At 39.6% G+C, this 20,214-nt stretch overlaps 1 protein-coding gene across 7 annotated transcripts in view; it reads left to right on the top strand.

Moving 5' to 3' along the window:
* The window catches only part of fnip1 (folliculin interacting protein 1), an 83,100-nt gene extending 69,629 nt beyond the window's left edge, over positions 1 to 13,471 (top strand). For all 7 annotated transcript variants that reach the window (XM_034311166.2, XM_034311167.2, XM_026941087.3 and 4 more), the window contains 5 exons: positions 8,129 to 9,497; positions 9,800 to 9,965; positions 10,310 to 10,507; positions 10,830 to 10,945; positions 11,238 to 13,471. In XM_034311166.2, coding sequence (XP_034167057.1) covers positions 8,129 to 9,497; positions 9,800 to 9,965; positions 10,310 to 10,507; positions 10,830 to 10,945; positions 11,238 to 11,316 — 1,928 coding nt within the window. In that variant the 3' untranslated portion in view covers positions 11,317 to 13,471. The remainder of the gene's footprint in view (positions 1 to 8,128; positions 9,498 to 9,799; positions 9,966 to 10,309; positions 10,508 to 10,829; positions 10,946 to 11,237) is intronic.
* The last annotated feature ends 6,743 nt before the right edge of the window (positions 13,472 to 20,214 follow it).

A 20,214-nucleotide genomic window follows, 5' to 3' on the forward strand; every position in this document is an offset into this window, starting at 1 on the left:
ATACAAATTCCAAGAACAAGAGAGAAATCCACCGCAAGTAAAAGGTTTCTTCTCACCAGACACTTGGAATATGAATGTGTCATTTTTAAAGTTCCAGCTAATACACCGTTTACTTTGCATAGGTTCTTAGCACCCAGATCCAAATCTTTCAGGTCATTGGCGTGATCATCTTTAGGGAATGCCATGAGGACGTTGATTTTGTTCTGTTGTTTGAGGCTATTTTATGTTAGCCTAATGTTGGTGCATGACAGCATCTCTTGTGTTCTTTTGAGTAAGCCGATGGCAGCAGGAAAAGGCTTTAACCCATGGGCACCGTCAAAGTTTCTTTACACAAATCCACTGGCATCTTTGCCGAGGTTCTTTTCCTTCTCTTGTGCTGTCTTTCTGAGGCCATAGATGGCCACAGCAGGAAAAGGGCTGTTGCCAAAGGCATGTACTTTCGCCTTGTACTCAGCAAAATCTTTGTTGCAGTCATTGTCCTGATAACACAGAAAACACAAGAAAGTTCTGGCCTGATGAAAAGCAATGGAACATCTCTTGGATGTCATCCGTGACAAACAGTCTTGGCAGAAATAGATGAGCACTCCATGGAGACTATTGTTGATATCTGGGCCTGTTAGAAGGATGCTGTTTAATAAAACATCCTCATATTGGGCACTGGAATTTGACCAGGTTTTCTTCACTTGTAGGCCTGTCTCCACAAACTGAAGTGTGGAGACACAGGGGACTGATGCCATTGTACTTCTCTTTCACAAGGTAGTGGTTAGGACATGGCTTGAAATTGATTCACATTCTCTAATGTGTTGGTTTAGAGCGTGCTTACAGATTCTGGTTTTTGGACATCCCCCAGGCAGTCATTGCCAACTACAACCAAACCCAAGTCTAACCTTTGCAAATATGGAGAGTGATGTGGGCCATTAATCTGTTTGCACAACTTGCGGCTTCATATTATATCTCGCCCAAGCAGCAGCACAATGGGTGCATGTGGAATTAGGTCTGGGATCTGCTTTGCCAAGCAAATGATAGCTTTTACACGTTATTGCTGCTGTTATTGCCCCTAGCTTTATCTAGGCAAGCAAGACCAGGGAGATCTCCTTCTGACTTGCAGCTTGCACCTCCATCAAGTCACATAGTTCTCTAAGTTTCAAGTTCAACAACTTTTAATGAGAATAGGGTAAAACTAAGAAAAGATAATATCATGCTTGTGCATTACTATCATGAAACATACAATAGCTAAACTATTGTATGTTTCATGATAGTAATGCACAAGCATGATATTATCTTTTCTCTAAAAGGTTGTATATTATTACAAATAATAAACTTTAAAGAACGTTAAAGACATGGCTGAACCCAGCGGTACTGGACCATGCCATCCAGCTGTCCGAGTTCTTCTCGGTTTACCACATGGATAGAACAATGGAGTTGGGGGAGTCAAGGGGAAGTACAGTGTGTCTGATGGTAGTACAGTGTGTCTGATGACCATTGGGAAATCGGACCATGCCGGCATCTTCCTTATGCCTAGATACAAACAAATGCTGAAACAAGAAGCCGTGGGTGGATAAAACCATTTACAATGCTCTGAGATCTCGCACAGCTACCTGTAAAGCGGGACTCGCCACCAAAAACATGGATGTGTACAAGGCTGTGACCTACAACATGCGGAAAGTGGTGAAGGAGGCAAAGCAGTGCTACGGGAGGAAACTAGCATCACAATTCCAGCTGGGTGGCTCTAGGAGCCTGTGGCAGAGACTGAAAACGGTAACAGACTAGAAAACACAACCCTCCAGAATGGTGAATGCAGACTCTTCTCTGGCAGATTAGCTGAAAAAATAACACCACTAACAGCGCTAGTGGTGCTCACAGCATTAACAGTGCTAGTGGCAGTATGTATGCGGAGAGTCTCGGAGCAGGAAATGCTTTCATCATCTTGGAGCATGACGTGAGGAAGGCTTTCAGGATCAGACGGCATCTCAGGACGGGTCCTGAGAGACTGCACTGACCAGTTAGCACTGGTGTTCATGGATATTCAAACTCTGCCTGGCACAGTTGGTCCACATCATTTAATCTCCACATGCTTCCGACAGTCCATTATCATTCCTGTCATAAAAGAAAACCCAGCCTGCCTGCTTCAGTGATTATCGCCCAGTAGCTCTGACCTCATTTGTGATGAAGTGCTTTGAAAGGCTGGTCAGAGACTTCATCACTTCATTACCTGACACTCTGGACCCATTACAATTGGCGTACTGTCCTAATTGCTCTACCGAGGATGCCATCACACACTTTGTACATACAGTCCTGAGCAGTCTGGACATTAGGAAGGGAAATTGTGTTAAAATGCTTTTTTGTTGACTATAGTTCAGCATTTAACACTGTAATTCCTTCCAAACTCACCACCAAGTTGGAGGACCTGAGACTTGGCCCGTCCTTGTGTCAGTGGATCTCCAACTTCCTGACAGACAGACCACAAGCAGTGCGGGTGCGTAGACATGTCTCACCCTCCCTCACCCTCAGCACTGGAGCCCCCCAGGGTTGTGTCCTGAGTCCCATGCTGTACTCATTGTACACTTATGACCATGTAGCCACTTCCAGCTCTACCACCATTGTCAAGTTTGCCGAAGACACTGTTGTTGGCTGGCCTGATATCTGATAATGACAAGAAGGCCTACCTAGAAGACATTAAAAGCCTGGAGAACTGGTGCCAGACTTCAGCACAAAGCAGGAGAAGAGCTACCACCCCCAGAAACTGTCCACTCTCTCCACTGGGGCCCTGGACAGATTCTGATACCTTGGTGTTCACATCATGCAGGACCTGTCATGGTCCTGTCACATTAACACCCTGGTTGATGAAGGCCCGTCAGTGTCGTTACCACTTTAGATGCTTAAGGGACTTTAAACTGCCCTCAGTGTGCTAAGGAACTTTTACACCTGCACCACTGAGAGCATCCTGATGGGAAGTATCACAGTCTGGTTTGGGAATAGCATCAAGCAGGATAGGCGGACTCTCCAGAGGGTGTGCAGTCAGCTGAGTGTACCATCCACACTGAGCTCCATTACCTGAAGTCTATCAACAGCATGCGGTGCTGGACCAAGACCAGGAAGATAGTGAAGGACCTCAACCATCTGAACAATGAACTCTTCTCTCTGTTGCAGTGAGGGAAGTGCTTCCAATCCCTGAAGGCCAACACAGAGAGAATGAGGAGCTTTTTCCCCACAGGCCATTCGGGCCCTCAACCACTACAGCTAGAGTAACTAGACAAGTAGAGCCAGGACTTGTTTGCACAACACCCACTATTTCAGCCTGATGTTGCACAGCATACAGCCGTCTCCAAAAGTATTGGAAAGACGAGGCCAATTCTTTTGTCTTTGCTACACACTGAAGAGATTTAGGTTTAAGATCAAAAGATGAATATGAATATGAGATGATAGGTTGGAATTTGAGGTTTAATTTCCTGATATTTACATCTAGATGTGTTAAACAATATGGCACTTTTTGTTCCAGGTCACTCAATTTTTAGATGAGAAAAAGTATTGGAAAAGAGTCTTATAGTTAATATTTGGTTGCATATCCCTTGCTTGCAGTGACTGTATCAAGCGACCCACTGACATTACCAAACTGTTGCATTCTTTTTTCTGATGCTTTTCCAGGCTTGTACCACAGCTTCTTTCAGTTGTTGTTAGTTTTGTGGCTTTCTCCCTTCAGTCTCCTGTTGAGGAGGTGAAATGCCTGCTCAATTGGGTTAAGGTCTGGTGATTGACTTTGGCCAGTCTAAAACCTTTTTCCACTGATGAAGTCATTTTTTGTGTTGGCAGTGTGTTTTGAGTCATTGTCTTACTGCATGATCCTCCCAATTAGATTGAATGCATTTCTCTGTAAATTGGCAGACAGTTTGTTTCTGCATATGTCTGAACTCATTCTGCTGCTACCATCATGAGTTACATCAGTAAAGATCATTGAGCCCATTGCAGAAGAAGCCTTGCAACCCCAGCCATGACATTACCTCCACTGTGCTTGAGCTCCTATGTTTTGGATCATGCGTAGATCCTTTTTTTCCTCCTCACTTTGGCCTTTCCTTCATTGTTCCAAATTGTTCCAAATTGTTGCATTGGCAATTCCCATTGCGTGTGGAAGCAGTTTCGGCTTCAAAATAGCTTGTTTTCTCCAATAGACAGCTCTCTGGTCTTCATGTTGGTTTATCTTTAACAACAAATGCAGTCTTCACAGGTGAAATCCAGGGCTTAAACCAAGAGTAGACATTCAGAGCTATTAATTATTTAAACAGGAAACACCTGGGCAACAAAAAGCACCTGTCAGTCATGTTATTTTTGATTCCTTGAACAAATGGGTGGGCTAAAACAAAAGGTGCAATGTTCTAAGTTGTTTAACACATCTAGATGTAAATATCAGAAAACGAAAGCTGCAATCCTGATCGGTCATCTCATATTAATCTTTTGATCTCAAACCCAAATGTCTTCACTGTATAGAAAAACTAAAGAATTGGCCTTGCCATTCCAATACTTTCAGGACTGTATATTGCACAAACAACTGGACTAGAGCTTGCACTTGTTTGCCGTAACACCCACTACCTCAGCCTGATGTTGCACAGCATGTATTGCAAACAACTGCACATATCTGCACCTTATTCAAAATAGAGTCATTCTTTTTCTGCCACCGATTTTTGTATCCCATGTATCATATTTTATATTTTTCTTTTCCTACCTGTACAGAAGTAAATTCTGGTTTATGTAAATTCGTAAGTCTTCTGACTTCTTGATTTGGAAATTTTATTCCATTCTTCCAAAAATGCTCCAGATGTATCAAATTGTGAGGAGATCCCCGGTGCACAGCTCTCTTCAATTTATTCTGCAGGTTTTTGATAGAATTTAGATTTGGGCTCTAACTGGGCCATTCTAAAACTTTGATCATCTTCTGAAGCCATTTCTGTGCTGACTTGGATTTGTGCTTTGGGTGGTTGTCATGCTGGAAATTGAAATTTGTTCTTCATCTTCAGCATCAAAAAGAGGCCTGCAAAGTTTATACCAATTTTTTTTTTTTTTTGTGCACCAAACATATCTTTTAGAATTATTCCCAAAAAGTTCTACCTTGATCTCATCAGACCATCACACATTTTGCCACATGGTTTAGGGTGGGATTTGAAGACCATGGTCCTACAGAAACAGCTAATCTCTATTTGAGGGTAATCAGAATCACTTCATTGATGACAGACATATGGTAATTACTTTTGTCCCATTATAAAAAGGTGTTTGCGCACTTGTGCAACTAGGTTATTGTTTTTTCATTTTCTTTTTTTCCCCTAAATTGTTTGTTTGTTTTTCACTTGAATTTTGCTAGCTGCTATATCATATTAAAGGTAGAAATAGATCTGACATGATTTATCTTTATTTAGTTTTATTTTACATCACAAAAACATGCAAAGAACTAAGAGTTTTTTAAAAAATTTTATATCAACCATATGCATGAACATGCATTTTGTCTCCGTTGTGAAAAGAGGACCAACACTCTAGCTCAGCACTTCTCTCACCCCTTATTTCCCAGCCCATCAGCACTTCTCAGATGCTTTTTGCTCATTTATGTGAAGGCTGGTTGATCCAGAGCACTGCAGATACACACAAATTGCTGTTAGAAATTTGTTGGACTGCAAGTGAGTCCCTCATTGAGCTTCCACATGTCATGCATACCCCCTCTCTTTGTCATGATGTTTTGTTTCCTTCTGCCAGATGTTACCAATCACTGAGTGTCAAAACAGCCAGGAACAAGAACAGTTTCTTTCCAGTGGCCATCAAAATCATGAATGTACATGGGCCTTAAAGAGTATTTTTTTAAATCACCAGTACAGAACCGCTGTGATCACCTGCGTACCTGATGCACCTTATTTTTTTTTCCTTCCTCTACTGTGCAATAAATTGCTATATACATAGATTTTGCAATAGTTATTAAAAGAACTGTGCATTTTTTTTTTTTTAATTGATATTACTATATTTTCCAATTTGCACATCCTGGCACATCAGTTACACACTAGAAGGAGTTGCTTCACTGATACCAATTAAATGTTGTCATTGTTTTTTTTTTGCTGTTAACGGTTTATTAATTTATGTGTTGTGTGTGCTGTGAGATCTGCCTTCACATTCCTTTGTGTGTTCAGGCATACTTGGCTAAAAACTGATTCTGATACTGTCCTGAAACTGTCTTTATTCAATATTTTTTTGGTTTTTGTGTCTGTGTCCCATATATGTAACTTTTCTTAGATTGTTGTATTATTTTGGTGATTATATACATATATATATATACACACTATATTGCCAAAAGTTTTGAGACATCTGCCTTTGCATGCACATGAACTTTAATGACATCCCATTCTTAATCCGTAGGGTTTAATATGGAGTTGGCCCACCCTTTGCAGCTATAACAGCTTCAACTCTTCTGAGAAGGCATTCCACAAGGTTTAGGAGTGTGTTTATGGGAATTTTTGACCATTCTTCTAGAAGCTCATGTTGGACGAGAAGGCCTGGCTCGCAGTCTCCGCTCTAATTCATCCCAAAGGTGTTCTATCGGGTTGAAGTCAGGACTCCGTGCAGGCTGGTCAAGTTCCTCCACACCAAACTCGCTCATCCATGTCTTTATGGACCTTGCTTTGTGCACTGGTGTGCAGTCATGTTGGAACAGGAAGGGGCAATCCCCAAACTGTTCCCACAAAGTTGGGAGAATGAAATTGTTCAAAATGTCTTGGTATGCTGAAGCATTAAGAGTTCCTTTCACTGGAACTAAGGGGCCAAGCCCAACCCCTGAAAAACACTTGGCACAATGCAGTCAGGCAAGTACCATTCTCCTGGCAACCGCCAAACCCAGACTCGTCCATCGGATTGCCAGACAAAGAAGCGTGTTTCATCACTCCAGAGAACACGTCTCCACTGCTCTAGAGTCCAGTGACGGCGTGCTTTACCCCACCGCATCCGACGCTTTGCATTGCACTTGGTGATGTAAGGCTTGGATGCAGCTGTTCGGCCATGGAAACCCATTCCATGAAGCTCTCTACGCACTGTTCTTCAGCTAATCTGAAGGCCACACAAAGTTTGGAGGTCTGTAGCTATTGATTCTGCAGAAAGTTGGCGACTTCTGCACACTGTGCGCCTCAGCATGCGCTGACCCCTCTCTGTGATTTTACGTGGGCCTACCACTTCATGGCTGAGTTGCTATTGTTCCCAATTGCTTCCACTTTGTTATAATACCACTAACAGTTGACTGTGGAATATTTAGTAGTGAGGAAATTTCACGAATGGAATTATTGCACAGGTGGCAACCTATCATGGTACCACGCTTGAATTCACTGAGCTCCTGAGAGCGACCCATTCTTTCACAAATGTTTGTAGAAGCAGTCTGCATGCCTAGGTGCTTGATTTTACACACCTGTGGCCATGGAAGTGATTGGAACACCTGAATTCAATGATTTGGAGGGGTGTCCCAAAACCTTTGTTTTATTAATACAATGTGATGATATATTGTATTATCTTTGTCAAATCTCCTTGAGTTTGCAAGGACATACCATTGAGTACCTTGGAAGAGTATGTACAAAGCAGCGAAGCCAGTAAAGCATTCTAGAAATGCAGGAATACTACTCTCTGTGTAGCATGCCAACTAATTAGATGCTTCAGAGTACAAGTACTGATATGATGTAACTTAAAACACTTGTGCCTGCTATCATTTTCACAGTTAGTACCATTACTGTGAATCATGTCAGCCATGACTATTTATTTGTATTTTCTGCACAGAAGCAAGTCTAGTGCCCTTTGTTTTAGAGAAGGCACTTTAATAATTTCTATGTTCTGACAGAATTATTACATTTATTTAATGTGACTAGACCCATGAATGAGCTATTTTTAAGCTATCCAATGCTGTTATATATTATCCTACATACATGTTACATGTTATACATGCACAGTCAATCATTTAGTTTTAAACTGATTGCGACCTACGTATGCATTTTATTTGAATAAAAACAGTCAGTATTGGCCAATATTGTAAGATTAAAAATGAATATAGGTACATCTCTACTAAAGCTAGTAGTATAGCTAGTACTATTCTTCATTTCTAATGGCTTTTGCTTCTTCACAGGCGACCTGTATGGTGCAATTGGCTCGCCAGTGCGTCTCTCGCGCACAGTGCTGGTTGGGCGGCAAAAGGAACTGGTTCAGCGGCTCCTCTATGTGCTCACATATTTCATCCGATGCTCAGAGCTATTAGAGACATATGCTCTCGAGACTGGAAATGACGAGCAGGACGAGGAGGCTTTTGCTGTGCCTGGATCAGTTATTACAACCTCGCTGCGCCGTGGAGAGGTTGAGGAGTCAGAATATGTTTTGGTCACTGTGCACAAGCCTAGCCCAGAGGGCATTGAAACAGGCATGAAGGAAGAGCAGCAAACAGAGCACATTATGCCTGTCATCGCTGCCCTGGAGCAGAGTGACAGTCAGATCTGCCAGGAGGTTGGCAGCCCATTAGTTAGCCCTTTAACAGAGACAGTGGTGAAGGTGGGCACTGCCTCACTGGTTACCAATTCCCCTCTTCTAGATGTCCAAGGACAATCGGATGTGTGTGACTCTGATGTGGCGCCCAGCTCGTTGCCTGTAAAGATTGTTTGGTCTTCAGGGATCCCACTGGAAAAGAAGCCACCTGATAAAAGCACAACACTGGCCTCTTTCCTCCTGGATGAGGAAGAAGAGGAGCCTGGGACTAGAGTGACCTTCCTTATTGGTGAGTCCATGTCGCCCGAGTCGGACACAGAGAGCCAGAGGCACAAGGTTGAAGACGAGCTCAAGAAACACAAAATGCATTTCACTGAAAAACCAAAGCAACAGTGTTGCCATGTAAAGCAGCAGTGTAGCACTGTGCTGCCTAAGCCTCTAATAACGGACCAAATCGAGAGCAAGGATGCTAAAACCTTGTCATACATCACTAGCAGCCTTCCTTGCATTAACGCAGGGGCCCAAGAGGAGTGCATGGACCTGTTAGATGAGTATTTCAGTGATGGTAACTCTGTGGAAACAAGGACTATCAGTGATGTCTCCAAAGCAGCTTCACAGGAGGTTGCTGAAAAACAAAATCTGCAAGAGACTTGGATGGAATCCCTAGTGAGGAAATATGAACAGGACTGTCAGCACAGGGAGCAGGCAATGTGTAAATGTAGCACACAGCCCATCAACACAGGCTGCTGTGTGAAATGTTGTTCTGTTGAGCAGGACAAAAGCATCAGAGTGTCACTCATTGTGCCAGGCCAAGAGAAAGAGAGGGAGCAGAAGAAGACATCCCCCCTGAATGAGTGGGAGATTCCACGAAATGAGAGTTCAGACAGCGCACTGGGAGACAGTGAAAGCGAGGACGCAGGACAAGAAATAACCAGACAAGAGCAAGATACACAATCAATCACAATCTTCAGTGAAACCCAAACTGATTGGCAAGAAGAGATAGAAGTACCATTCCCTAGGTATGTGAATCTTTTTGGGTCTTGGTGCACATGATCAAGAGTGTTGTGTCTTTTTTCCATAGTAAGCATTTTTTTCCCCTAAACAAAACTAATATGTAATTCAGCTGGGTAATATGGTGCATACAATTTAGAATATGTAAAAAAAAAAAAAAAAAAAAAAAAAAAAAAAAAAAAAAAAAGCCATTATTTCAAAACATAGGTTACTGTGTCTTGTTGGGCTTTCCATTTTGCAGTAACAAATTGCAGTTTTGAAGAATGGATATGGTATAATTCTGTGCATGTTTGGAATTTGTTTTTGGCAGGGCAAAGCTGGCAGAAAATTACTCCAAATCGAGCATTGCTAACTTTGGGAGATCACTGTTTGGCAGTTACTGTCCTACTTATGTACCGGACTTTGTTCTACATGGAATTCCCAATGACAACAAACTGAGGCAAAGCCTAATGTCCGACTTGGCCCATGCAGTCCAGGTGAATATGAATAAAACCATACCTGTGGTTACAAACCAGATATGTTCAACATATTGGCATACATGTGTAATCACCATTTGTAGTCATCATGGTAATACCAAGCTTTATTTTATAGCACTTATATCAGTTCAGAATTTATGGCAATGCACATGGAAATTAAATCATTGCTACAATCATGTAATGTATATGTAATAAGATTACAGACCCAAGAACAGGTTAAAAAAGTTTGTTTATTGTGCTTTAGGGAAGTTTCTTTTCCTTTTTATTTTTAAGCTTTATATTGTCTCTTGCTTATGATGTTGGTACCAGTTGTCTTAAGTCTCTCTTTTCCACTTACTTTGAAGCATCCTGTATTGGATGAGCCTGTGGCTGAGGCTGTCTGCATTATTGCAGATACAGACAGGTGGACAGTGCAGGTGGCCAGTAGCCAGAGACCCAGCACAGAGAATAAGCTTGGAAAAGATGTGCTGGTATCAAACCTTGTGTCCAACCTGCTACACTCCACTTACCAGCTCTACCGTCTCAACCTGTCTCCCAACTTTGTGAGTGCACCTCTCTAACAGTGCTCTTTCTTTCAGTTGTCCTACTGAACATTTGTTGACATCATGCTAATTGGCATCACTAGCTTTTCCTTCATTACACCAGCATCATTTGGTTTTATTTATTTATTTATTTATTTATTTATTTTTAACACTGATGTGATCCCAAATATTTATCTTTATCTGACTTATCCTACTGTTGATGCATGCTATTTATTTATAGTTAAATTAAACAAAACTCTTAATTTGAAGTGCTCAGTGTAAGGTTGGTTTTTTTGGTTTTAATTTTCTTGTGAATTATTCATGACCTCTGTTTGCCTTTCAGTGCATAATGCATCTAGAGGACCGACTCCAGGAGCTCTATTTCAAGAGCAAAATGCTTGCAGAATACCTGAAAGGACAGACCAGGGTGCATGTCAAAGAGCTAGGCATGGTTCTAGGGTAATAAATCTTTTTTTGGAACTTTTATAACTTTAACTTTTGTAACGTTGTCACTTAAATAATGTTGCTAAGGTTTGCCTAACTGATGTCCTCTCTGATGGACCATTTAGTCAGTTTGAAACTGCATCAATTTCTTTTTTCAAATTTGGTTGTGAAGCAGTGGAGATTTAGTGTAATGTTTGATGCCAGTAATATTGAGGTCTTTGCTGTCTTCAGACAGCAGTCAAACTGTAACTGAAATCAAGCTGTAGACTGACAAGTTAAAGATACTCACTATTCTCTTCCTCCACAGAATCGAGTCCAGTGACCTGCCCTTGTTGGCAGCAATTGCAAGCACACACTCACCGTATGTGGCCCAGATCCTGCTGTAGAGGAGATGGAGATATCTGGACACATCCCCATTCCCCCATGGCAGGGGCAATTTAGGTTCTTTTGGGGCACCTTTTAGTCTGTTTGCTGAATCTGAATCGGAGTGAAATTGGTACTTTGGGTTCGTTTGCTGTTTGGTGTAGTTTGGTTTGGTTTCACACTGCACATAAACAAAAAAACTGGCTAAGGAGTGTGTAGGGCTGAAAACGTACTTGTAAAACTTTAATTAATTGAAATAAGAAATATGAGAAATAGGAGAATGGGGGGAAAAAGGTGAACAAACCTTTGCCAAGTGCATGGAGAAATCGCAAATAGCCAGTGCTAAATAAATGATTAGATAATTGTATTAATAACTACTTTAAAACATTTTGTGTATGGCATCCAGCATTTTTTTTTTTTGCTGCATCTTCTTTGTATAGCATCTTTTGTCTATCAGTCCAAATATCCAGAACATATCGCATTTCTGCAGTGCTACATCTCTGTCCTCTGGCTCAGTTTGCATCTCATGGGTGAGTTCATACAGTCTCAGACTGTTTGTTGGGGTCTGAAAACCTGATTGCGATTGCTGTGTGCTCACCTGCCTAAAGAACCACATTGAGAAAGACACCCGGGTTTGATACAAACAGATGGAAGCACCCCTAAAAGCCTTTGAGGAATCAGAGTTCAGCCAGTAAATTCCAGTAAATGACCGGAAATATCAGATTTCATTACATTTCAAAGACAATAGTTGATTTTTATATATAGATTATCCTTTTGCCTTTCCCCTGGAGTAACAATAAAAGCAAAAAAAAAAAAAAAAGAATACCATAGATAACAAGGTGATTTACAAAAGAGCATTACTAGGTATCTAAGACATTGGCATGTAGATATTAAAATAATTTTATTTTGATTTATGTTCATTTTTGATTTAAAATGCTCAATAATCTGAAAATATTCTATTTGTTTACCATATTAATCACCGTCTCGGTGTTAGTCAGCAAAAGAGGTGGAGAAACTCATTGGTACAGCACTACCTCAAATAATTGCGGGTGATTTGCACAGAGCATTTTTACTGGCTGAATGAAGTTGTTTTCTGCTTCCATTCAGGTAGAAAAGATTAAAAAAAAATATATGCTGTGATGTGTTACAAAGGGATTTGTATACAACATTTGTGTTTGAAAGTGAAGTGCTGGGATGTTATACAATGAACTTTCTTCAGCTTTGCAGCCACTGTACTATGTTTACTTCTGAAGAAATGGAATAGCAAATACACAATTTGGCCAAAAGTTTGTGGACACCTGACCATCACACCCATATGTGCTTTTTGAACATCTCTTTCCAGATTTAGTACCCCTTTTGCTGTTATAATAACCTTCACTCTTCTGGGAAGGCTTTCTGCTAGATTGTGAAATGTGGCTGTGGGGATTTGCCTATTCAGCAACAAGAGCATTAGTGAGGTCAGGTACTGATGTTGGGTGAGGAAGCCTGGCATGCAGTCTGCAAACTGTGTCTTCATGGATCTCACTTTGAGTACAGGGGCATTGTCATGCTGCAACATGTTTTGGCTCAACCCCTTAGTTCAAGTGAAGGGAAATTGTAATGCTACAGGATCCAAAGACATTCTGCACAATTGTGTGCTTTGTGGCAACAGTTTGGGGAAGGCCCACATATGGCTGTGATGGTCATGAGTCCACAAACCTTTGATCATATAGTGTATATGTCTGTTGATCATGCTGTGCTTGGACAGCCCGAAAAGACCCACAAAAGGGTGATATAAATAACCTTATAAAAGGAATTTTATACAACGGTATTGAACATGTTAGTTTTTTACTCATTTTAACAGATTTTTTTGTTCTGAAATAAGGCCATGTGTCTGAGTCTTAACATGGAGGGGAAAAAAAAAAAAACATAACAGGCTTTGCCTAGGTTATTTTATTTTACATGTTAAATAGTTAGTGAGATGCATTTATCATTTGTCTTGAATGTGTATTTATATCTAATTCTTTCTATATGATCACATTTAAATTATTTAGCACAGCATGTCTTGGTTCACATAAATTGTATATATTGCTTAGGTTTCTGTCATCCATTTGTACATACCTTTTGTTATGGCCTTTCTTCATGTTATTCTTTCCCAATTTTATGGGAATATTGTGCAATAAAATTCAAGGTTAAATATTTACTTGTGATTTACTTGTGTTCGTCAGTCAGAGGTTACTAAGAGTAACATTGTAGAGGTGTGTAAATTAGCGAAAGCAGCGTCCAGTGCAGTAGTATGCTCTGGCCACATCCCGATGCGGCGTGGCAATGTAGTTTACAGTAGGTTATGGTCACTGAACTGCTCAATGTCTAGGTGGTGCTCCAAAAACAATGTGGGCTTTATAGAAAATTGGAGCAGTTTTGAGGGCAAGGCTGGCCTGTTAGAGCAGGATGGTGTCCATCCCACTCAGGAAGGTGCTGCTCTCATTTCTTGCAGCATAGCATGTAGTCTCAGAATAGACCTAGTTAATCGGTGACAATCCAGAGCCAAGGCCGGGGAGAAGACAAGCAGGCTAAACCGACCTGAGTCGTCACTTAGGTTCCAAAATATTGAGACTGTGTCTGTTCCCTGAGCTAAACAAAAATGTAGAAATACTGTTTGTTTTAATAATCTAATTAACATAAAATTATATCATACTGAATGCGTAGCCAGCACCTTTGATCTTGATCTGCTAGGTCTGTTAAGTATTAGATCTCTTAGGTCTAAAGTGCTTATTGTCAATGAAATTATTACTGATCAAGTTTGATGTACTGTGTTTAACAGAAATGTGGACTAAACCAAAGTATGTAGCATTAAATGAAGCTAGTCCTCCTGGATACAGTCATATACATCAGCCCCGTCTAACTGGCAGAGGAGGAGATGTTGCACTCACTTACAATGATGATCTAGGCATCACACAAAAACCTAGTCATAAATTCAATGTGTCTGAAGTTCTTTATACTAACCTAACAAATCTAGCCACAAAAAATAAGTCTACCCAGTCGATTCCACTAATTATTATTTACAGAGCCCCAGGGCCATATTCCGAATTCCTTTGTGAATTTGCAGATTTAATCTCAAACCTGGTTGTTTCTTTAGACAAAGCATTAATTGTTGGAGACTTTAATATTCATTTTGATAACCCAGAAGACCCTCTGAGAACAGTGGTTGTGTCCATTCTAGATTCAGTAGGGGCTAATCAGAATGTAATAGGACCCACTCATAATGGTGGTCGCATGCTTGATATAATAATAACATTCAGATTAAATATAGTCACATTTCCGCAGTCTGAAGCTATCTCATTCTCATCTCGTATAAAATTTGTCTTAATCATAGTATGCACCTTGCCACGCTACCACGTCAAACGTATATTCACATCAGCTACTGCAGTTTTATCAATAATCTCCCAGAGTTATCAACTATGATTGGATCACCGTCTGATCCCAAAGAACTTGATCATGTTTAGAGTCAACATTCCGCTACATACTAGATAAAGTGGCTCCACTTAAAAGAAAAATAATTAGAGAGATAAAGCTAGCACCCTGGTATAAAGATCACACATGCACCTTAAAATAGACCGCTCGAAGATTAGAAAGTAAATGGTGTCAAACTAAACTGGTAGTGTGGTAGAGGAAGGAGAGCCTCCTGAGCTATAGAAAAGCTCTTAGTGCTGCTAGATCAATGTATCTCTCCATCCTAATGGAAGATAACAAAAATAATCCTAGATTCTTATTTAATACTGTAGCATGTTTCTTCAACCAGATAATTCCAGAAACAATCAAACCTCTTCTAAAAATAAGCAATTCTTTTCTTAGCACTGGCTAAATCATTTAAACTAGCAGTTATCAAACCCCTGATTAAAAAAACCTGAACTCGACCCCTTTCAATTGGACAAACCTTCCCATTATCTCCAAGATCTTAGAAAAGGTTATAGCACAGCAGCTATGCTCATACCTACATAGGAATAACATTCATGAAATGTATCAGTCAGGGTTTAGGCCTCATCATAGCATAGAGACAGTGCTGGTTAAAGTGTTAAATACCTACTACTGGTCTCTGAATGGTCTTGCGCCTCAGTACCTGAGCGAACTTCTCGTCTATGATGATCACTCCTACTTCAATCAAAAGGTGCAGGCTATTTGTTGGTACCTTGAATAGTGAAGGCTACACCAGGGGTAGAGCTTTCTCTTACAAAGCCACATAGTTATAGAACAGCCTTCCAATTAGTGTTTAGGGCTCAGATACAGTGTTTAAGTCTAGGCTGAAAACATATTTGTTTAGTCAAGCCTTTAGTGAATAGTTTTTTCTTATGTAAAGGGAGCAGATCTGGAGGGTTCATAGGCATAGAGTGTTGTGGTGAACTGGAATGTTTGGGTGCTGTCATGCCCCAATGCCTTCACTCAGGTTAGTTGATGGTGGAGTGGCTGGCTGCTTTATGTCCCAGGGCAACCTCATGTCTGTGTTACCTTCTGGCTCTCCCTTTTAGTTATGCTGTCATAGCTAGTCTTGCACCCTACATGCAAAGTACTCTGTCCTTAACTATTACTGGACAAAAATGGGACATATATGGGACATATATACAAATATGGGAATGCATTTATTTCTGTAAACCTGCTTTGTGACAATATCCATTGTTAAAATTGCTATACAAATAAATTGAATTGAATTCAATGATGGCTTAGGACTACAGTTGCACTCAAGTCTCCATCAGTGAACAGTGGATAAGTTCAACAAACAGACTTCTTGTGAAAACTGTAATGAATTTTCCTGGTTACACACTTGCACTATTTGACCATGTAGTGCACAGTTATAGGAGGGTTTTATTTATAATTGCACTGTTGTCACCAAGAGGAGGATGGGCTCCCTTTTGAGTCTGGTTCCTCTCAAGGTTTCTTCCTTCATATCGTCTTGTGGAGTTTTTCCTTGCTACCATCAGCTCTGGCTTGCTTATTAGTGAAAAATTCATACATTTAAAATGTATATCTTGAATGTATTTCTTTCTGTAAAGCTGCTTTGTGACAATGGCCATTGTAAAAGCACTGTACAAATAAAATTTAATTTATTTGATCTTTTCCCCTCAATTTTGCCATAGCTTTCAGGTTTGGTGTAAGGTATAGTTTCAGGTAGTCTGGACCACACTTTGTCAGATTACAACTTTTTGATGTTTTATAGAAAGTACAAAGTGGGGGGAAAAACCCTTTATCACTTCCAGTGATATCCACCTTGCCTTCCATTTCAAGATTCTTGTTGAATTCCCAGCAAACCGCGGATGTCCCTGGGACTTTCAGTAATGTCCTTATTTGAACATTTTAATAACGTTCGCTATAGGACATTCCCAGGACATTATAAACATGCACAACAGGTCCTGTTTTAGTCTTAGAGGAATTTTTCGCAATGTTCTACATTCAGAGGACTTTACCAATGTTCCAGCATGGTCCCATATGAAATATTATGTTCTCTTTGGTGAACATTCAAGAATGTCCAGATTTGGTCTCCTACCTGACGGTCATTTATTGCTGCATGTGAACAACAGCCAAACGCTGACTTTAAGCACATTGTTACCTCACTGGTTTAGACGATACCCCAGCATATGCTATTAGTTCACAGGAAGCTCCAAGCGCATGCACATCTCCACTGATGCTGATCAGATGTTTCATATGTGACACTCAGCTGTACATGTGACAACATGTACAGCTGAGTGTCACATATGAAACATCTGATCAGGACTATTTCAGGACTATTTCAGGTTCTACCTCATTTAAAAATATATGACTGTATAGATATTTAATATGCATACAGTCATATACTTTTAAATGTGGTAGAACCTGAAATAGTCCTTATAGTAATTAACAGCCACAGATTGATAAAAGGCCTAAACAATACCCATTGAAGAACCTGTTAACGATGTTGCAAAGTCCTGCAAATGCTTTCCATTTTTTCTAATGCAAGGCCCATAGAAGGGGACTTAGCAGCCACACAACACAGCAGACTCCAAAAAAATACTGTGAATCGTATCCAAGGATGGTGGAACAATAAAGCCCAGAAAAATTTCAGTATTAGTAGCAAGAAGTAAATATAAGAAATATGTGTTCTTGCAGACAGGGTAGATTAAATACAAGTGCAATATAATGTATTCAAATAGTGCCATTTATTGAACTTCAACAACCCAATATGTGAACAACTTCTATCATATTCTGGATTTTAATATTATGTCTTTTGTTGATACCCAAATCCAGGTCAAGCATTTCTGTCCAGCTCAACTACTAATAAAGCTCCTCATATAAAAATCAATCTTCTTACCACCAATAATCTGTCAATTTAGCATTTCTTTTGGCTAGGGTTGTACTACATGCCTATCTTGACTTTCTGCTATCTTTTAAATAAAGCAATAAGACCTACATTCTTTTATCTTTTTATTTTCTAATGTTCTAATGTGAAAGAAACATACAGCCAGGTCCATAAGTATTTGGACAGTGACAAAATTTTCATAATTTTGCTTCTGTACCCCACCACAAAGGATTTGAAATGAAGCAATCAAGATGTGATTGAAGTGTAGACCTTCAGCTTTAATTCAAGGAGTTTAACAAAAATATTGCATTAACTGTTTAGGAATTACAGCCATTTTTTTTACATAGTTCCTCCATTTTCACAGGCTCAAAAGTAATTGGACAACTGATGATAAGGAGTTTCATGGCCAGGTGTGGTCTGTTTTCTCATTATGTCATGACAAATTAAGGAGATAAAAGGTCTGGAGTTGATTCCAAGTGTTGAATTTGCATATGTCCACTGTTCATGGGAACTCTAATTATGCACTACAAAGAGGTGTTGACGCAAGTGAAGGAGGCCATCATTAGGCTGAAAAAAAAACCAGACCCATCAGAGAGACCAAATCAACAATTTGATACTTTCTTAAAAAGAAGGAATGCACTGGCAAGCTCAGCAACACCAAAAGGCCTGGAAGACCATGGAAGACAACTAAAGTGGATGAATGCAGAATTCTTTCCTTGCTGAAGAAAAACCCCTTCACAACATCTAGCCAAGTCAAGAACACTCTAGAGGAGGTAGGTGCATCATTGTCAAAGTCTACAGCCAAGAGATGCCTTCATGAATGTAAATACAGACAGGTTACCTCAAGATGCAAACCACTGGTAACACTAGAACAGAAAAGCCAGATTAGATTTGCTAAAGAGCCTCTATGGAAGCCTGCCCAGTTCTGATACAAGATTAACTTGTACCAGACTGATGGGAAGAGAAGAGTATGGAGAAGGAAAGGAAGGGCTTGTGTTCCAAAGCCAGGGTTCTTGCACCTTTTCCAAAGTCAAATTCAGTCACACTTCAAGCATTTTCAAGGTGCATTTTCAAGCTTTTCCAGCACCTTACAGCTGTGGTAAATTATACATTTACATACATATACATACTTCATCATATTAAATCAGAAGTTATTGTGCTATAAAAAAAACAAAATTATGTTTTGTGATAGCAGTCTACAGATGGGTGACATAATTAAAGGAAAACACATTTCATGGTTCAAAATGTATCAGCTGTTAACATTTTCAGTTGCGGGAAAGAACTAACATTACCGTTAGCTGGTACATTGCATATTCCATAAATGAAGACATCAGATACCGTAGTTGCCATACAATACTATTGACATACATTTGACACACAATACTAGTATTGCCATATTGTATAATCTAGTGTGCATAGTTATACAGTGACCTTTGGGGGGGTCAGCTTTTTTTACAGAGACTTCAACCAGTTTCTCTAGTCTAAAACATGCAAGCATGTATTTAGTTGACTAAATGTAGTGAAATTAGATTTTATCTTGTTTATTCAAAAAAAAAGGCAATGCAGTCAATAATATAAAGAACAACATCTGGGGTTCAGACTGTTCTGACTGACGAATAAGAGGAGATTTTTGAAGAGGACAACAATGTTGTGAGAAGATGTTGCCTATAACCTCTTCATTCCCTCTGAATTTTACTTTTTACAGTTGTCAGCCACAATCATGTGAATTCTTGCCTGTACCAACTACATATATGAGTAGTGTCAGTTATTTCTGTATTAATTCAGTTTTCATCATCATTTATTTAATGTTATTTATATAATATTTTATATTTTTTATTTTAAAATATACTTTATGTAATATTAATTACTAATTAAATAATATACTAATAGAATATAAAATTAATAGAATATGAAGTATTCTTTCATTACAGCCAAGCTACATATAGTATAAGCACCCTATCTGTAAAGTTTAGGTGTAAGTTTGCAGTTGTCCAGCTGGTGTCCTTCATGAGTCTGTCTACTTAAGATGCACTTGACAATCCACCATTGCTTCAGAGTGTTCATAGATCTACAATGATTTTCAAGAGCTTATTATGTTACAACGCTTTTGAGAAACAGCCTGCAAGTCTATGTTGTTGTCTAATATGTTTCCATATTTTTTACAATCGACTGCTTTTTGGAAAATGCAGCCCTGGCCACATATCATTTTAATAAGAGGTTGCATTTTAAATAAACAAATAATAACTTAACTTTGTAACTTTACAGTCAACTCATTACTTTGTTAATGAATGTGCATATGAATGACACCATCTTAGTTCATTTATCTACCTTTATTAAAGAACCTTGAACTTGAACTGTAGTGATAACCCAACAATAGGCACCAACTAAAGAAAGAGGCAGCATGGGGTTCCAAAATTTTTAAATGTTTATTAAAACTTGCAGAAACAAGCAGTCAAGGAAAGTCCATCAGTCCAAATGTGAAATTAGTGGGGGAAAAAAAACAAGGAAAAAAAACTCCAATTCAGTAAAGGAACAGAAATTCAAAAAATAACCAAATTAGATCTGGGGAAATATAATGCAAAAGCACATAATTTTACAAAATAACTTCCTCAAA

This window comes from Pangasianodon hypophthalmus, chromosome 15 (genome assembly GCF_027358585.1).
Source record: "Pangasianodon hypophthalmus isolate fPanHyp1 chromosome 15, fPanHyp1.pri, whole genome shotgun sequence".
NCBI lineage: Eukaryota > Metazoa > Chordata > Actinopteri > Siluriformes > Pangasiidae > Pangasianodon > Pangasianodon hypophthalmus.